We start from the raw sequence: 19,005 nt of genomic DNA on the forward strand, positions 1-19,005 counted from the left end.
ACGCACTATATTACCATACTCACACCATATTACCGTACACACACACACACACACACAGTGGCGTAGTTATGGGGGGGATGATGGGGATAGATCTCCCCCCAGAGCCTTTTTTTTAATGTTTAATGCATTGACATATAAAATATAATATATTATAATTATGAACATAATCCACCATATCCTTATCTTGGCTCTCAAATTATTTATTTCGCCTATCATATTATCATACATGATACAATCATACGCGAAACGCAATACCATAGATCAACCAAGTGTTTTTCCTACAAATTTCTATTTATAGACATCTGTGATTTTTTCGATACGTAATTGTCATGATTAACTGATAACCACTGACGCAAAACGACTGTTGTTTGATGTGACGACGTCTTTTACTATCCACGTAACATTGTTAAAATTACAACACTGAAGTTATAAGTATTATAATATCAAAATATTATAGTTTTACATAGTTTTCTGTTTGTTGACTTTGTTGACGCCTCTGTGACTGTGTATGTTTAAATTTATATTTCCATTACTGGTGCTACACGTTTAATATGAATGAGGATAAAACTAACAAAAGAAAGAATACTATTCTTTCTTTTTTTGTGAAAAAACCAAAAGCCAACAAAGTAAATGAAGATGAGGTAAGATCAGTGTTACAAATTACATTAAAAAATGAACTTTTGTAATATTATTTATATAAATTATAATTATATCAATTTGTTCTATTTAATTAAAAATATAAAACAAGAATAAACCGAATGAGCCTTCAGCTAATAATGAATCCATTGAGTTAACTTCAATTGAGGATAGTGATGGTCGTGGTCTCCCATCTCAAGTTCCAATTCATGTAAGTACTTACTTTCTCTCATTTTGATCAAAATTATTGGTGCCTACTAAATATTTGCATGTATTTATGATTTTATATTTTTATATTTGATAACCAACATATCCACATAATGTATTGCGCTTGAGCTTGTTGTAAGCATATATTTTAGAGTTGAGTTATTAATTTACTAAACATTTTATAATATGCTTATTGCCTTATGTGTATTTATATACTCGTAAAAGATTGAAGAACCCTTGAACATACAGCAATATCACAAAAATGATGTAGGTTTATTGGTACAAAGAAATTCAATTTCTGATGAAGATAAACATCTTGTAAGAATAATAATTTTAAATCAAAAATTGTATAACTACATAAACAAAAATTTATTTTAGATTCTAACTAACGTGTGGGTTCCTCCATCTAACTATAAATTTCCTATAAGTGAAAAAAACAAAAAACGTGGCTTGAGGTTTCAGTACAAGTGGCTTACAGAGTATAATTGGCTGTCATATTCTGAACTTAAAGATGGAGCTTTCTGCAAATATTGCGTTATTTTTGCTAAAACTGGCGGAACCAATAGTCAGCCATTAGGACAGCTTGTAATTAAAGCCTTAAATGAGTGGAAAAATGCTAAGGAGATAATTGTAATACGCACTTATTGCATGCTTTTTTATTTATATGCCTATGGTGGTATATTGTACACCCAATATATTTATTATTGTTTATTTTTATTTCAGATTTTTCGTACACATTCACAAAGGAGTTATCATCAGTCTGCCATTTTGGATTCTGAAAATTTTTTAAATATATATTCTCATAAAGAATTGTCAATAATTGATCGACTGGATTCCGAAAGGTATACAATGACATGAGTCATGTTAATTATTTATTATTTGTCAATATATATTTATGATATTTTTTTAAAATTTTAATAGAACAAAGCAAATTAAGTCAAATAGGAACCGCCTTGTACCAATTATTGATTGTGTAATATTGTGTGGTCGTCAAGAGCTAGCATTGCGTGGACATAATGATTCTGGGAGCATATACGGTTAGTATTTGTTTTAAACATTTATTTATTTCACCATAGCTTTTTGTATTTAATATATTTGATATATTTTTGTATCACTTAACTGTAAGTCATTTATGTTACAGATTGTGATAATATAAATCAAGGCAATTTTAGAGCCATTTTAAAATACCGCGCTGATGGTGATGATTATTTAAAAAGTATTTTACAGAAAGAAGGCAGAAATAAATTCATTTGTCCTCAAATACAGAATGAAATAATTTCAGTGTGTGGTGATGTAATTTTAAAAAAGATTGTGAATCAAGTCAATGACTCAAAATGTTTTACTGTGTTGGCTGATGAAACCAATGATATATCAGTGGTTGAACAGTTAGCCTTATGTGTTAGATATGTTGACAAAAATAAAAATTTGAATGATAATTTTTTAAAATTTATTCCTGTTCAAAGTTTGACAGGCAAAAATTTAGCAGATTCAATATTGAATGGTAATTGAAAAAAAATATGGCTTACATTTTTTAAAACAATTTATTTTGATATTTTAATTTGGTATAATAGGATTGATGAGTTGTGGGGTTGACTGCAACTATTTATATGGACAAGGTTACGATGGTGCTAGTAATATGGCAGGCCACATGCAAGGCGTTCAAGCCCACGTTAGAGCAATGTATCCTAAAGCATTGTACATACATTGTGCAGCTCATTCTTTAAACTTGGCTGTCTCAACAGCTAGTAACATTAAACCTATAAGGAATTGTTTGGGAATTATAGAAAAGTTGTACGTTTTTTTCAATACACCCAAACGTAACAATGTTCTGCTGTCTTGTATTGAAAATAGTGATACTGATATTAAAGTGAAAACTCTTAAACGTCTTTGTGTCACAAGATGGGTACAAAGATATGATGCGGTTCATGATTTTGTTGAGCTATTTGAGTTTGTCTTAGAATCATTAGAGACTATTTCAGAATGGAATGATTCATCAGGTTCTACTACAGATGCAAATTTACTACTGAAAGCAATAGATTCTGAGTTTATAGTGTCAGTCTATGTTGTTAAGGTATTTTTTTTTTTATAAATCTTGAAATTAAAAAAAGTATCTGTAGGTAAAAATTATGTAATTAAAAATGCCATTTCTTATGTATTTAGCTGTTATTTTCATTTGGTCTTCCTTTATGTAAGCAATTACAAAAAGAAAGGATTGATTTAAAGGAAGCAGTTGACTTGACAAAAGACATTGTTTCAGAATTAAAATCTATGAGAAGCGAATGTGATAACGAGTTCAATAAAATATTCCTACAAGCAAAGGTTAAAAAATTACATAAATATATGTTAAGTATATAGTATATACTATTTATTTATACAAACATTTAAAAAAAATAGGCAATGGCTGTTAAAATAGATATTGAGTTGACAATCAAACGGTTGAATAAAAGACAAACAAATCGAGCAAATCCATTGTCTGATCAAAAGATGGATGCGGAAACTTACTATAAAATAACTGTTTTTATTCCATATGTTGATTATTTCATAACTAAATTGGAAAATAGATTTTTGGCACACTCAGACATTTTCAAAGGTAGTATAATAATACAATATTATGTAGTCTAATATAAAAGATTAACTTATGTTTAAATAATATCGTAGTATTATATAGTAATATTACAAATATTATTTATTAGTGTATTTAAAATTGTTTTAAATTTTTAGGGTTTGAGAGTTTATTTTCTTCTAATACAATTTTAACCGAAGTTGAAGAAACTTCATTTATGAAATTAGTTGAATTTTACCAACCAGACGTGGAAAACTTAGACATTCTACTGGTTGAGCTAAAGTTGTGGAGGCGCAAACTAAGCAGATCATCTAATAATGTACCAAAATCAGCTATTCAAGCGCTTATTGAATGTGATGCTAATATATTTCCTAATATATTTATAATAATCAAAATTTTATGTACATTGCCTGTATCCACTACAACACCTGAGCGGATGTTTTCATCCCTAAAAAGAATAAAAACATACTTAAGAAATACCACGACTGAAGTAAGACTAAAAATCATTAACTTTTTATTCATTGTCATAAAATGATTGTCATTACATTTTCAATATAATCATTATTTGTTATTAAACAGGATCGATTGAATGGATTAACTATGTTGGCTGTCCACAAAAACTCGAAAATTGGATTTTATTTTATAAATTATAGAATTTATGAAATTAAATTTTTGTATTAATGTAACTGTGTATATAATTATGTTTAAAAAAAATAACCTGTTAGAGGGGTGTGGGGGGCAAAGCCCCCCACTTTACGTTTATCCAATTAATTAAATATCCCCCCCCAGAACCAAATCATAACTACGCCACTGCACACACACACCATATTATTGTACATATATTCGAGCCACCACCGTAAATTTCATTTAATAATATTATTTGAAAATAATTTCGTATGTTTCTCCGACTATCATACAATTCTCAGTATGTCATCATCTATTCTTCAAAGGTTTTACTGAGCAGCCATTGTGTATAAATATTTAGGTGGGATATATTTTTAAAATCACATAAGTTTTAAACCAGACGTGTTATAAAACGCATCACAAATTATTTTTACCCACACAGTATACTATTAGATTTATTCAGATACGTTTGTAGCGAAACATTATTTTATTTGACATTACGTTTACATAAAATATTTTTTTATATTTATTATATCGTTCGTGAATACTTTATCTATTATGTCTAATAATTCAACACCAAGTTTTGACGGCTATGAATATCGAAGGATTCTAGAGGGAATACCAATCGAAGATGACCTTTTCGCTCAAAGAATGGACGATTACGAACACGATGAAAACGGATATGGGGCCGTAGTAAATTTATAATTTTAAAATAATAAAATACACAAATAAAGTTAATATTATTTATTATTTATTATTTAGACTCCATCCGAAGATAGTGGGTACTCCACTCACCGAGAGTCGCAGATGGGTATTTGGTATCGTATGTTTTCACCAATTCATTCACCCGCATCACCATCATTACCACGGTCACCTCAAAACCCTTTTCGATCTTTGTCACCGATTCAGTCTGAACCATCCTCACCCGACATGTTCGTGGATACAACGCCGAGACTGGTTATGCTTAGAGTGAGAAACGATTTGTTCCCGGAAGGTGAAACACAGTCAACTATCTCACCCAGCATGTTAAACCCGCCTTTGCTAAGACCACCTCGGGTACATAATTTAATTCCTGATACTTTGCAACGAAACATGAGTCCCGCTCCAAATGAATCCGATGATGGGTATGACATACAGTTGATTGAATTTATGAATGCGTACGAGAATAATTGGGGTGAAGACGGTAATAATGAAGAGATGAATCGGCATATGGATGCATACGAAGGTTCAAAAAAACAAATGTAAAAAAAAATAAAAAAAAATAAAATGTATATAATAATAATAATAATAATAAATTTTTCTTTATAACCATACGACAGATTATATTATTTCTTAAATTTTATTTAATAATAATATTATTTGAAAATAATTTCGTATGTTTCTCCGACCAACATACAATTCTCGGTATGTAGGCATCTATTCTTCAAAGGTTTCACTGAGCAATCATTGTATATAAATCTTTAGGTAGACTATATATTTCAAATCACATACATTTATAGCCAGTCGTGTTATATAACGTTGACCAGTCGTATAGTGTTATTAAGAGATTAGTTTTACTATATTATTTTACTTGAAAATTGAATATGTGTCGTGTTCACGAAGATGACCGTTTACCGACACCTGCTGGATTTACTACAACAAACGAAAACATTTTTCTCAATGGGTAAGTTATAATATTTAAATTATATTGATATATATTTATATTTTTAATTTATACATAGTGAGATAAATGAAAATAATGTTGAAACGTGCCACGTACAATCAGTTGAATTGATGTCGAATCGGAAAGGTTGTTTTGAAATAATGAAAACTCTCGAAATTATTCTAAGTGTTTTTATTTAAAAATTATTCTAAGTCCAATTAATTGAACTTGTGAAAAATATTCTATGTCCAAATGACAAAACTATTGATCTGGGTGACGTGAAGGTGCTCGTTCTAACTCTGGTGGATCACGTCTGAATTGTGCCTAATCTGGACACCCTTTTATATCGTCTAGGGACTCCCGCGGTACCCTCAGACTCCTGTTGGTCTTCTGCACCTGCATCCGCTTCTGCCCACGCTTTGCGTCATCCGGCCGATAGCGTGCGTCAATTATATGACTATAATATTCTAGCGGGTGAGTGATTCCGCAACTAATATACTCTACCGGGTGGCAATTACGTATCCATAATATGTCACCGGATAGTAGTTATATATTATTATCTCCCAGCGGATAAGAAGCACACGGGCGATGATACTTTTGATTGTTTTCTACTTTTGTTTATTAGATCCGGTCCTAGTCCAACCACACCCAATCATTGCTTGCCTGGTTGCTCACCCTAACATAACTATAAGGATGTCCTTTATGTCCCCATGGTTTAGAGTATTGTTGGCTATGGTAATTTATATATTACATTTAACTATCAGAGCACGTTGCAATGTTACTCGCCGCATAAATACCCCTTTGAGAGAGGTCTACTGTGTGTTACTACAAGCGCGTGTATCTGGTGAGGGGATAAGGGAATGGACTTACCGAGTTAGAACGATGTCTCGGCAAATTAATATCGAATACAGAGTATTAACGATGCTGTTGCGTGAATATCATTATGATCGTTCGATTCCGGAAGATACAAGCATAGTAAAATAAAAAAAAATATTTCGAATAATATATCACGATTTCTAATATAAGGTAAATCATTATGGATACAGATTACATTTCATGAATTATTAACCTCTCAAAGTAGGATCCGTCGTCATACGCAATATTATATAATCATGCAGCTAGTGTATGGTCATCGAAGAATTGTGGCTATAGACTCCGAACGAATAAGGGGGAATATGAGCGTAGATTGGACGTTGAATGCGTTAACGATATTATCATATTTAGATTTTGATTTTGACACAGCTAGATTTATACTACAGAGAATAAGAAATTTAGCTAAATATAATTTAAATAAAAAAATATATACCTATAATGTATAAATATGTAGTAATAATAAACTTTTCTTATTAATCAAACGATAGTTTATACTATTTCAGAAATCCCAACAACCTGTTTAATTTATAAGTATTACATTTAAGAATATACTGTGTGAGATAAAATACGTAGAATATCGATACCTTGAAATACGTCTTTAACATCTTTGCCGAATATTTCACCTGAATCGTTTGCACTTGTATATCATCAATCTATACCCTGACGCGGTGACGACGGTAGTGCGATTGTTGGCGATCGCGGTTCACCGGTCTCGGTTAAGTGTAGGAGAGACACAATGCACACAGAAAGAAATAACACACGGTTTCTGCTACACGGATGTGTGGGGGGTGTGTTTTATTACAAAGCACAAAGTAAAAACAAAAGAAAGTAAAAAGAAAAAAAACAAGAAGCAAGCCAATAATGTGGCTGTACCGTTAGGTGAGTGGTCGAACTTTTGGGTGTACGCTGTTCGACGGTTAACGCAAGAAAGAGACCGATCGCCGGCGGCCAGTATTCGTTCGGCACGACCTGTCTTCCCGTCCTGCCTAGCCTTTGGGGCGTTGGTGGGAGAGTCGATAGAACCGTCTTGTCGTCGTCCGTGATAGCGTTTGATAAAGGTGCAGACCGGTCGCTGCGATGCCTGTACTTTGTACTGGCAGCCGTTGAGTACCGTGTCAACCCATAAAATAATTTTTATTAAAATCACAACGCGATCATCATTCCTCATAAGCACATCTAATTTTTGATTATAATCAGTCCTGATAAGTATATTTATTTATTTCTATATCAGACATAATATAAAATCTTTTCAATTCATTTTCAAAAAACGAAGACCAAGTGTATTATGGATACTGAATCATGTAAGAATATTTTATATTATATTATTTTATGTTATATTAGATTGTAATTTTTTTTTTTATTTAGTCAATGAAGTATTAAACATTATTTTCGGAGAATCGTATGAGGAAAGATTTGTAGCTACATGTGGTGTGGAATGCTCGATTTCATTTTTATGCAATGATTGATAAAATAAGAAAAAGGAGGGTTTTGTAAAAATTATCATTTAGTTAATAATTCAAAGTGGTTTTCAATTATAAGTAGGAAATTTAATAAGACTAAATTAATATGGTTAATAGACGAGCTTGCGAAATTTTCAGGATATGATTTCGAGGTATTATTACGTGAGCTATTTGAAAGCGTATATGAGATAAAATGTGACAGAGGACATGATTTTTGGAAAAAAAAAATTAGTCTAAAAAGTATCACTCAACGATCAAATCCGGTTAGCTCAAATTATTGGTGTAATTTAATTTTTAAGATATTAGAATTAAAATGTAAAGATGTCGATTTAAATTGTATTATAAGTAAAAATAATTTAATTATAAGGAATAAAATTAATGAAAATTGTAAAAAAAATATATTTTTAGACGAATTAGATATTATATACGATGTAAAAAATATATCAACTATTGAAGATGCATGTAATGCGGAATTCGGAACAAGTAGATCTGAAATGTGGTAGTACTTCATCAGTTTTTATTATTTTAATACTTACGTATCTACTTGATGTATTTTAATTAAATAATCTTTCCTATCAATAAATATATCTATATAATCAAACAAATTTTAAAATTCTTAAAGTATAGCGATTCTCAAAGCGGTATATGTCGGTATTATTATAACAACTATTTTTATGAAAGTTAGCTCGAAATAATATAATAATCATAATTTTTGTCAAATGCTGCGTACAGGGCCGTTCCTAGGGTTTTCGGGGTCAGGGACAAATTAATGTGGGGGCCCTTTGACCATCATAATAAAATATGATAAAAAAAAATATTCATTCACATCAACAAAATTCCTGCAAATGTATTTATTCAAATCTTAACCACAACCTATTTCAATCAAATATACGTACTGGTACATTTTTTAGTGTTATAGATACATTTTAATTAACTTTTCAACTATACATATTATCAAGTATACTAAAAAAAAAAAAACAATTTATCTCTGGTAATCTTGGTATAAATATTTATGGCAAACAGTATTTTAAATAAAATATTAATAATTACATTAGAAAACTTTTTTCCTAGCTTTTTTTTCAGCAAAGCTGTCTATTACATCATCATAATCTATAGTCTTTGCCAACTTGTGTTCAATGGAGAGAAGTATCAAATGATTAAGACGATTCTCTTCTGTGGTTGAACGTAAATAATTTTTTATTTATTTCAGTTTACTGAAAGATCTTTCTCCTGTTGAAACTGACGTGGGAATGGTAGAAAGTATTCGAAGACAAATACATGTTTGAGGCAGTATATTTTGAAGTCCTTTTTTATATATTTGATTCAAAATAGAAATCGATGCAGTTTGACTATCATCAGTAATAATTGTTGATACTTTGCGTATTTTGTAATAAATTCGCAGTTCCTCTTTTAACACATTAGCACACACGTCATTAGGATACACACTTGAAATAATTTCAGCTTGAGTTTTCAAATATTCATCACTTGGTTCTTCTATACCCGGTGGATTAATTATTGAAGAAAATATGTTTGTTATTTTTGCTATACTTGCTTGAATGCTTTCAATATCTGAAAAAAACTCTATCTAATGCGGTTATGAACACTTCAACTTTAAATTTATTTTCTATATCTCGGAAAGGCTGTTCATCATCTAAAATATCATCATGAAAATGTTTTTTTCTTCGAACTCTTGAAGTTATTTTAAATTCTGTTGTTAAATTCAAAGTAGAAGCTACTGATTTTGATTCCAGTAATAAATCATTCCAAGAATCTTTTATCTGTTGAATTTCTGTAGCTAATTGTTGAAAATGCATAGAACTTTCATCCATTGAAAGATTTTTGCTCTGAAGAACTTTATTGCGGTCATCAATACATTGAAGAACCTTGTACCAGATAGTTGTTAACAATATAAATTCAAAAGAATGTAACCATGCAATTAGACCAATAGCTTCTGCATAATTGTCAGCTGGTAGAATAATTTCATTTTTAACACGAATAAGTGAACTTAGAATACCTGAATAATTTTTAGATAATGGACGAACAGCATCAATTCTGGCACTCCATCTAGTGGTTGATATTGAATGCAGTGAAAGATGAGCAGTTTCTTTAAGTATCTTCCATCGACTTGGGCTACAAGAAAAAAAATTGAATAACTTTTGAATGTTTCCAAAAAATGTTTTTACTTCAGGGCTGGTTTCCATTGCATGTACTCCACATAGATTTAAAGAGTGAGCACTACACGGTGAGAACAAAGCTTGAGGACACTTTTCTATTATCTTACTCTTTACGCATTGTATTTGCCAGACATGTTTGATGCATTATCATACCCTTGACCCCTACACAATGCTAAATCTAAATTACATTCGTCCAAAATTTCTTTAATTTTGTTTGCAATATCAGTTCCTGTTTTTTTTTCATAATCAACCATTGTTAGAAATCGTTCTTGTATATCCCAAGTTCCACCGTTTTCAAAAACATATCTAATAACAAACACCAATTGCTCCTTGTGTGACACGTCTGGAGTACCGTCTACAATTATTGCATAATACTGACATTTTTTTATTTCTTCGATAATTTTTTGTTGAACTTTTTTAGCACAAATTTCCAAAAACTCATTTTGAATTCTTGGAGATAGATAGTGAGTAGACATTTTTTTATGACTATCTTGATATTCCTTAATATTATCTAAATGATTTTTCATTGTTTCGCTGTATTGACTAACTAACTTAACAGTTGAAATAAAAAGCCCACAGTCATCATGATCAATAGTCGAGTGTTTACCTCTAAATGGCAAATTATTTTCTGCTAAAAACATTGTGATATTAACCAAAATACGAAGGATTTTTCTCCATTTTTCTTTTTCTGTGTTAATAGAAACTTGCATGTCTTTGTCGATCCCTTTTCTACCATTTATTGCTTCTACCAAGACTTTCCATAATAAATATTTTTCCAAGTGTTTTTTGTTCCCTTCGTGGTGATCGATTTTGTCATAAAGTTTCCTCCAGTTATTTCCAATACCATTTCTACAGAAACCCGACTGCTCAAATTCATCGTCTCTTAAAAAAAGACAACATGGAAAGCAAAATAAAGCTTTTTTTAGTGTACTCCATACAAGCCAGTCGCGTTGTACTATTTCTTTATTCGGTAAAGTTTTTTGGAATATTGAAATAGGAAAAGAGCGATTTTCGTGTTCATCGTGGGGAAACTTTGATGGCTTAGTAGGTGGACCAATTGCAGCTAAATAATCGCGATCTAACAAACTAAGTTTTTTCCAAGTTGCTGGATCGTTACTTAATTTAAACATTAACTTGGTGTCAAATTGTGTGTTAGAAATGGTTTCAACAATGGCTTTTGGATGAGTTATATTTTCAATAACATGTTTATCAACTTTTTCTACAGTTTTATCCACGTTAATTTGTACATCTTCAACTATATCGTCAATTAGAGATTTTTTGGACTCCTCTACATGGATGGCTTTTTCATTTTCTAATACCTTAGGGTCATCAATATCACATTGCTCATTTATATTATTTCGAACCAAGGTTTTACTGGATGTAAACCAATCTAAATCCTTTAAACTACGTTTTCCTTTTTCTTCTTTTAGTTTTTTTTCATTACTTGCCTTCCTTTTCGCAGCACCAGATAAGTAAACACGCTTCATTTTAATTGTTTTAAATATAACAACTCTAAAATTATAAAAATATCAAAGTAAAATACACAAAGAATAGTGTAAGTAGAATATATCAATTTAATTAATTTGCTTTAAATAAATCAATATAAATGAATTAAGTGATATTATACATGACGATTTAAAATAAATAACTCTCAGAAAAACAAATATAAATAATTAGTTTTTATTATTTTTTAGTTCATTACATAAAAACACGCACACAACCACCCAGGCCCTAATTATAATTCATTAATTAAAGAATTCATATACCTAATTATTTGAATTTATGGTATTACTTAATTATAGTATTATTCTATGTCTAATACTTGTTATACATAGTGGCGTGGAGTGAAGTTATCAGTGATGTAAACAACTTATATGCACACCACGCCACTGAGTCTTATACTACTTTAAAAACTTATTGCAATCTAATAATTAATTATTTTAATAAAAAATAAAATTAATATGTATATATTTTAACACAGGCGTAGCCAATGGATCGCAGGGTAGTGACTGCATACCCAGAAACCATAAGATTAAATACACAATAAGTGTCATTTTGGTAGGTAGCAGTGTATTTTGTTATCATTGCAATTTTGAAATAATTGTTTTACGTTACTGTATGCAATTTTGACATAATAATTACTAATCAGGTTGTAGAATGCTGATAAGCAGGGCTAAGATTTGTGTGCAACAACATTTTTTTTTGTTAATTAAATGAAATTTAAGTAAGTAATGTCCGCGATTTATATTATTGTGAATTTGTGATGAAAATAGTACTACTTTTATTTTGCATGTTTTTGCATATTTAGTATGATCGTATTTATTGTATTTAAGCCGATAATAACTAAACTGGTCAAAGTCTATAACTTGGTTTTTTCGTCAAACATAAATTTAATTTTTATAAATTATATATACAATAATCCTATGATACAATAAGCTATGTACGTTCGCCGATCATTTTTAAGTATTCGAAAATTTAAAAAAATATGTGGTCGTAGCATAATTCACATATTTCTACTATTGAGTAAAAATTATAAATTTTATTGCTAAAATAATAATTAATGCATTAAAATAATAAATAAATAATTTATTTTGTAATCTTAATTATAAGTATTATATAACAATCAGATAATTACTTATGTATTTCAATAAATAAATATATTTTTTGTAATTATATTTTTGTGTGTATATTTAAAAAATTAAAATGCATATTTTATAAATTTTTATTGCATACAAATCCTAGCCTTGCTGATAAGTATAGAACAAGAACTTAAAATAAATGTGATGCTGTTAGTGTAATAGTGTTGTTGATGATTTCAAAAATAAGGTAAATTTTACTAGGCAAATGACTCTATAAAAATATAAGATATTAAAACAATGATTCTAATATAATAATAATTAATAATGTATTATTATTATAAAAAATATATTGAAACTTGTTTTTTTTTTTTTTTTATAAATAATTATTATTATTTATTAACAGTATTTTATTATGATTGTAAATCTCAACACTCAACAGAAATTTTAATCATTTGACTTCCAAGATTGTATTAAAAAATTAATTGTAAGACCTAGCGAGTTAAAAAAAGGGGACATATGAGTTTAATTTTGTATGTTAAGATTAATTTTGAGTTGATAAGTCTGTAATATTATTGAATAATTAGATATTTAGGTGTGGGCCCCCACGGTTTACTGTGGTACATAGACTTCTTGCATATACCCTGAAAAAAAGTCTGGCTACGCCTATGTATTTTTATCAATTATTACTTACGGATATTGGTGTTAGTATTCGCTATTCTTCTTCAGTAGTTCAGTATGCAGCACGGACTAAGATATAAGCTATAGCGAGTAGCGAGTAGCGACACTACGAATACGGATCATGGGTAAATATTATAATATTATGAATTTATTAATAAATTTACTTATTATTTTTTATAAATAACCCGTCTGGTGAGTAGCACGATAACGAATTTCTACAGAGAAATATTACCATATTATTCTTATTTCATCGCACTCGTCACTCTTGCACTACGATGTACGACAACAATAGTCAATAATATTTTATTATAATTATTATCATTTAGAATAACTGAACATAATATCTCTTGTTTATTTCTATATATAATTACAACAGAGTAACAGACTAGTCTGACTACAGACACAGAATATAATATTGTATTACTGTCTAATTGATATTTCATAAATAAAGTTTTAGAAATAATGGATTCGAATGAGTTATACGGGTAGAGCCGAGTAATCCTAAAAAATGATATATTTATTTTCACATCAAGACTTAAAGGGGCCCCAAAAAATATTACAAGCTCGGGGCCTGGGGCAAAATGGTCCCGTTGCCCTCCCTTTAGAACGGCCCTGGCTGCGTAAACAACACTATTATTGTTGACGGCGTGGTATGCGTTATATAACATGTTCTATTGTTAACGAAATGGCTTATCCCAGCCGGTCTTTCGTTCTATTGTGCTCTACACGCGCAAGTCAGTTTCTAGAATCGGTAATGAAACTCTGTCCAATACATTGATACCCAAAATAATTAAAAATCTATAGCGATGTACACAATTATCATGGTAAATACCCTATTAATATTTTACCTAGCCCTGGTTTAATTTGTCTTCATCACCGCAAATGCTAAGACACTTGCCCCGTTGTCGACCGATGTACAATCAGCCTGTTCTAGTCTTCTATAGCGTTTACTTTGCCTTTGCTCTCTCCATGTTTTCACAGTCCTTACATAACAGTATTATCAATTTTTCTCAGTGTAATTTTTTCCAAGTGTTTAAACACTTTATTTTCATCCGTTTTATCTTAAACATTTACATCATGTTTAATTACGATCAGTGTCAGTCAGTTTTTAACATGAAACATAATTTGGTGACACACCAAAAAACACACACCGGTATACGTTTCCCGTGCACTATTTGCCCAACGACATTTAAATACAAGTCAAATCTTAATAGACATCAAAAAAATCTTCATGGTACGTATTTATATAATATTATTTTTAATAATTTATATTATTAATTTATAATTATTTTCCCAAGGTATAATTAACGTTCAGGCTCACTTCAGACCATTGCCTGCTGTACCGATCATCGATCAGCAAACACGACCAAGCGTGATACAGTTCGCGCTTCCTACCACCACGCAGATTCAAATAGCGCCTCAAATTTTTGTACCGGATGTCCCGGCTGGCGGTTCGTACGTGTTAACTGAAGATGATATTTGTATGTTCGCAATGGATGCATATGAAATGCAAGACGCCGATACAGGTTAGTTTTATTTATTAGCGCTGAATTTATTAGATTTTTAAAAGACCCACTGATTTTTCCTCCGTAGATTATTTTTTTTTTGAGAAATATCGTAAGATTTAAAATAAATTTTTAAAATTACATGTCATTAAATTAGTTTTATTAAATTATAAGTCCGATAGTTATATTTATCACTTGTAATAATTTTTTAAATAAATACATCAGTAGATTTTATTTATCAGACGCGATGTTAATTAGAAATTTAATAGATTCAACATTAAATTTAACGCAATAGGTATTAATTAGATCTTTTTTTTTTCGTTAAAGAATCTTACACTACTGGTGAAAATGGTAAACGCGTTTCGACGGCCAATATCGTGTCGGCTGCTAGGGCGAAGAAGGCGCTTATGGATCTCGTTCAATCCCCCGGGTTTAATGAAATTTCGTCGTCCGAAAATAGGAAAATAGTTTGGTACTACGCTAAAAATATTAATAATGAAATAATTTATTCTGACTTTCTCCGTCCACTTGTACCTGAGCTAATAAATTTATTGAAAACGCATGTACAACACCATGCGATTAAATTTAATTTGAAACTTGAGGCTACCTATAACCTGCCGAACGTACCAAATTCGTCGGAGAATAGAGCGTTCAAGACAATGGCGGTTGAAATTTTTTCTGACAGTGATATTAGAACGATTGTAGAAATAGCGTATATGAAGTTGATGAAAGAGCAAGATGAGTACAGCGGGAGAGGTAGCGGTTTTACTTTGGAGTCGATCGATGGGCTGTTGCTGGCGGTATACAAATATACTCCGATTGGTGGATCATCGTATTCAGGACTGTAAGTATAATTTTTACAACAAATTTTTCAAACTTAATTTTTTTATTTTATAGGTAACAACTTGTATGGATGGGCGATGTAACAGTACATGCCGTACGGTGGGTTCAACTGGGTCGAACCCAACTTGAATGGATTAGATGATTTAAACGATACCTCACCCATAAGACGGGTGTATGAGGTAGACGTGGCGTATCCTGAAAGTTTGCACGATCAACACAATGACTTACCTTTCCTACCGCAAAATAGTGTACCAAGTGGTTCGAAAGTGGGAAAATTGATGGTGACATTTAAGAGGAAGACAAATTATGTTATACACTATAGGAACCTACAGCAGGCTATTAAAAACGGTCTTATAGTTGAAAAAGTAAAAAAATAAAAATATATTTGTAATTATTAAGTTTCATTTAAAAACATTTTTTCTTATATTTATAGGTACACAGAGTTATTCAGTTCAATCAGTCGGATTGGTTGGCTGAGTACATTAATTTGAATACTGAAATGAGGAAAAAGGCGAAGAATGATTTTGAGAAAGACTTTTTTAAACTTATGAACAATGCTATTTTCGGTATTTTTAAACTTTTATAAACTTATTAAACTTTTTTTCAAAAAAAAAAAGATTTTTTAAAATTTTTTTTTAATTTTTTTTTCTAGGGAAGACTATGCAATCGAAAAGGAAGGAGATGAAGATGGAGTTGGTATCATGTGAGAGGAGGTTGCAGAAGTTGATTAACAAATGCACATTTAAACATTGTACTAATTATAATGAGAACCTTAACGCTGTTGCTTTAGAAAACAAATTGATTAAATTTGATAAACCTATCTATATTGGTAAATATACTTTTTTAAATTACATTTTTATCATTTATTAACACATTATTAATTTATAGGATTTGTGGTGATAGACATTTCAAAAACTTTAATATACAATTACCATTATAATGTAATGAAGAAATTCTACAGAGACAAAATTGAGCTGACACAGGTAAATATATTTAAAAAATACTCTCTTGTAATAGTATATTAATTATTAACATTATTTTTCCAGATTCACTAGTGTATCATATCAAGACACATGACTTTTATGCAGACTTGGCTGCTAACCCTAGCTTGTTGAACCGTATGGACACTGCCAACCTTCCCAGTGCCCATCCATGTTATGTGGCAGATAGGAAGAAGAGCCCAGGGTTCTTCTCTGATGAAGTTGATGGTAATGTGATTACTGAGTTTTGTGCCTTGAGGGCGAAATCGTATGCATTCAACCTTTATACAGGGGAGAACAATGTTGGAGGAGGAGAGAAGATCAAGGCGAAGGGTATCAGGTCTCGTGTGGTTAAGAATCACATGACGTTGGAAGACCATAGAAAGTGTTTGTTTGGAGAAGCTGGTGTGGAGGCTTACCAGGATTATGTTTCAATACGGTCATTCAAACATAATCTCATGACAATCAACACAAAAAAATTGACATACAACAGTTACAATGACAAGAGGGTGGTGTTAGAAGACAAAATAAACACATTAGCCCATGGTCATTATAGTATAGAGTAAGTTATTACAATATATATTTATATATATTATTTTACTAACATTTTCTCTTAATTTTACAGGAGAGATGAACCAGAGGACGATTAGTCCAAATTAGATGAAGAACAGAACTGAAACCTTCTACATTACTTTTTTTGATTTTATATATTGTATATATATTTTATTATATAGTTTGTTATATTATATTTGAGATAGATTATTGTATATAACCTTTGTATATTTTTTTAAATGCAACACATAAAATTGAAATTATTGTAAATACTGTGTATTATGAGATCTACGAGAATAAAGATGCTTAAAAGTAAAAAAAAATGTTGATCTTTAAAATAAATTTACTACTTAACATAAAACGTTAAACTGCGTAAATATGCTATAGATAACAATTATATTGCCAAAATTGGTCAAATATGCATTTTTCCTATAAAACGGCAAAATATGCAAAAATATGCAATTACTATTTTTGTGTTTCAATCCGTTATGTCTTAAAACAAATTTGTATCTTACTTAGATTATTCTGCAGTCATTATTAAAGAATATGCAAATGCAACAAGTCCCGAACCCTAGTTATAATTGTTTTTCAAGTTTCTTCAAAATTGGTAAATTCTAATACTAGACAAAATATTATCTCTTTAGGAAAAAATCGATACTCTATTAGCCAGAGCTATTTTTACAAGCGGAATACCACTATCTATTGTTGAACATAAATCTTGGAAACAATTATTCTATACTATTCGACCATCTTACAAATTGCCAAACCGAAAGGCTTTATCGACAACTTTGTTAGAAAAGGAATTTTTATTACAAAAATTTAAAGTAGAAAATAAAATAGCTGAGTCAAAATGTTTGAGTATCCAATGTGATGGTTGGTCTAATTTAAGACAAGAAGGGATTATAAATTTTGTTATTACTACTCCAGAGCCTTTCTTCGTGGACTTTATTGATACTGATGGGAAAAGGCACACTGCTGAGTATTTAGCTAGCCAAATAATTACAGTAATAAATAAATATAATCCTAAAAAGTTTGTAGCTTTCATTAGTGACAATGCTAGTAATATTGTTAAGGCTGCTGAAATAGTTCAAAATAAATTTGAACATATGTTAATGTTAACATGCGTTTTTCACACTTTAAATTTATTAGTTAAAGACATATTTAAATGTGATCAATTACAAACATTTGTACAAAAGTCGTCTCAATAATAAAACTATAAAATATAGCCAGAGACTTTCACACAAAATTCTGAAAATTTCAAAGGAAAAAAATATAAATGTATTTGTTCAATTGCCAGTGAAAACTCGATTTCAGAGTCACTTGATTTGCTATAAAAATTTATTTAAACTAAAACAAGTATTAAAATTGGTAGCAATTGATGAAGATGTAGCAATATTATTTAAGGATCACATTTATACTATTTTACTGGAATCTTTTTGGAAAAATGTTGATTCAATGATACAACTAATAGAACCTATCGTCAATGCAATTACTCTTCTTGAAGGCGACAAACCCATTATTCATAAAGTTTATCCAACGGTTAAAAATTTAAAGTTACGATTAATCGAAGTTGTTGAAAAGATAGATTTAGAAGATTTAAACGATAAAAAAACCTTTTTAGGTAATATATCTAACAGATTAAAAAACATAGTTAAACCCGTTCATATTACAGCACATTTTTTAAATCCA

The 19,005-nt window shown here is 30.2% G+C and overlaps 3 protein-coding genes and 1 pseudogene across 3 annotated transcripts; 3 read left to right on the forward strand and 1 right to left on the reverse strand.

Annotated features, from left to right (window-relative positions):
• Window positions 1-551: 551 nt before the first annotated feature.
• Window positions 552-3,941, forward strand: LOC126552274 (52 kDa repressor of the inhibitor of the protein kinase-like). Its single transcript, XM_050206968.1, has 11 exons — window positions 552-641; window positions 749-847; window positions 1,069-1,161; window positions 1,222-1,473; window positions 1,567-1,685; window positions 1,765-1,880; window positions 1,985-2,344; window positions 2,415-2,914; window positions 3,004-3,162; window positions 3,238-3,433; window positions 3,565-3,941. Exons 1-11 carry the CDS (start codon window positions 552-554, stop codon window positions 3,939-3,941), a joined length of 2,361 nt encoding a protein of 786 aa, XP_050062925.1.
• Window positions 3,942-9,567: 5,626 nt separating this feature from the next.
• Window positions 9,568-11,666, reverse strand: LOC126552275 (uncharacterized). Its single transcript, XM_050206969.1, has 2 exons — window positions 10,294-11,666; window positions 9,568-10,135 (listed from the first exon to the last, which is right to left on the reverse strand). Exons 1-2 carry the CDS (start codon window positions 11,664-11,666, stop codon window positions 9,568-9,570), a joined length of 1,941 nt encoding a protein of 646 aa, XP_050062926.1.
• Window positions 11,667-15,861: 4,195 nt separating this feature from the next.
• Window positions 15,862-16,672, forward strand: LOC126552178 (uncharacterized; annotated as a pseudogene).
• Window positions 16,673-16,833: 161 nt separating this feature from the next.
• LOC126552179 (uncharacterized) lies at window positions 16,834-17,330 on the forward strand. Its single transcript, XM_050206842.1, has one exon. The coding sequence runs from the start codon at window positions 16,905-16,907 to the stop codon at window positions 17,328-17,330; it is 426 nt and encodes a 141-aa protein (XP_050062799.1). The 5' UTR covers window positions 16,834-16,904.
• Window positions 17,331-19,005: the final 1,675 nt, after the last annotated feature.

The sequence above is a fragment of the Aphis gossypii genome, chromosome X (assembly GCF_020184175.1).
Source record: "Aphis gossypii isolate Hap1 chromosome X, ASM2018417v2, whole genome shotgun sequence".
Classification (NCBI taxonomy): Eukaryota; Metazoa; Arthropoda; class Insecta; order Hemiptera; family Aphididae; genus Aphis; species Aphis gossypii.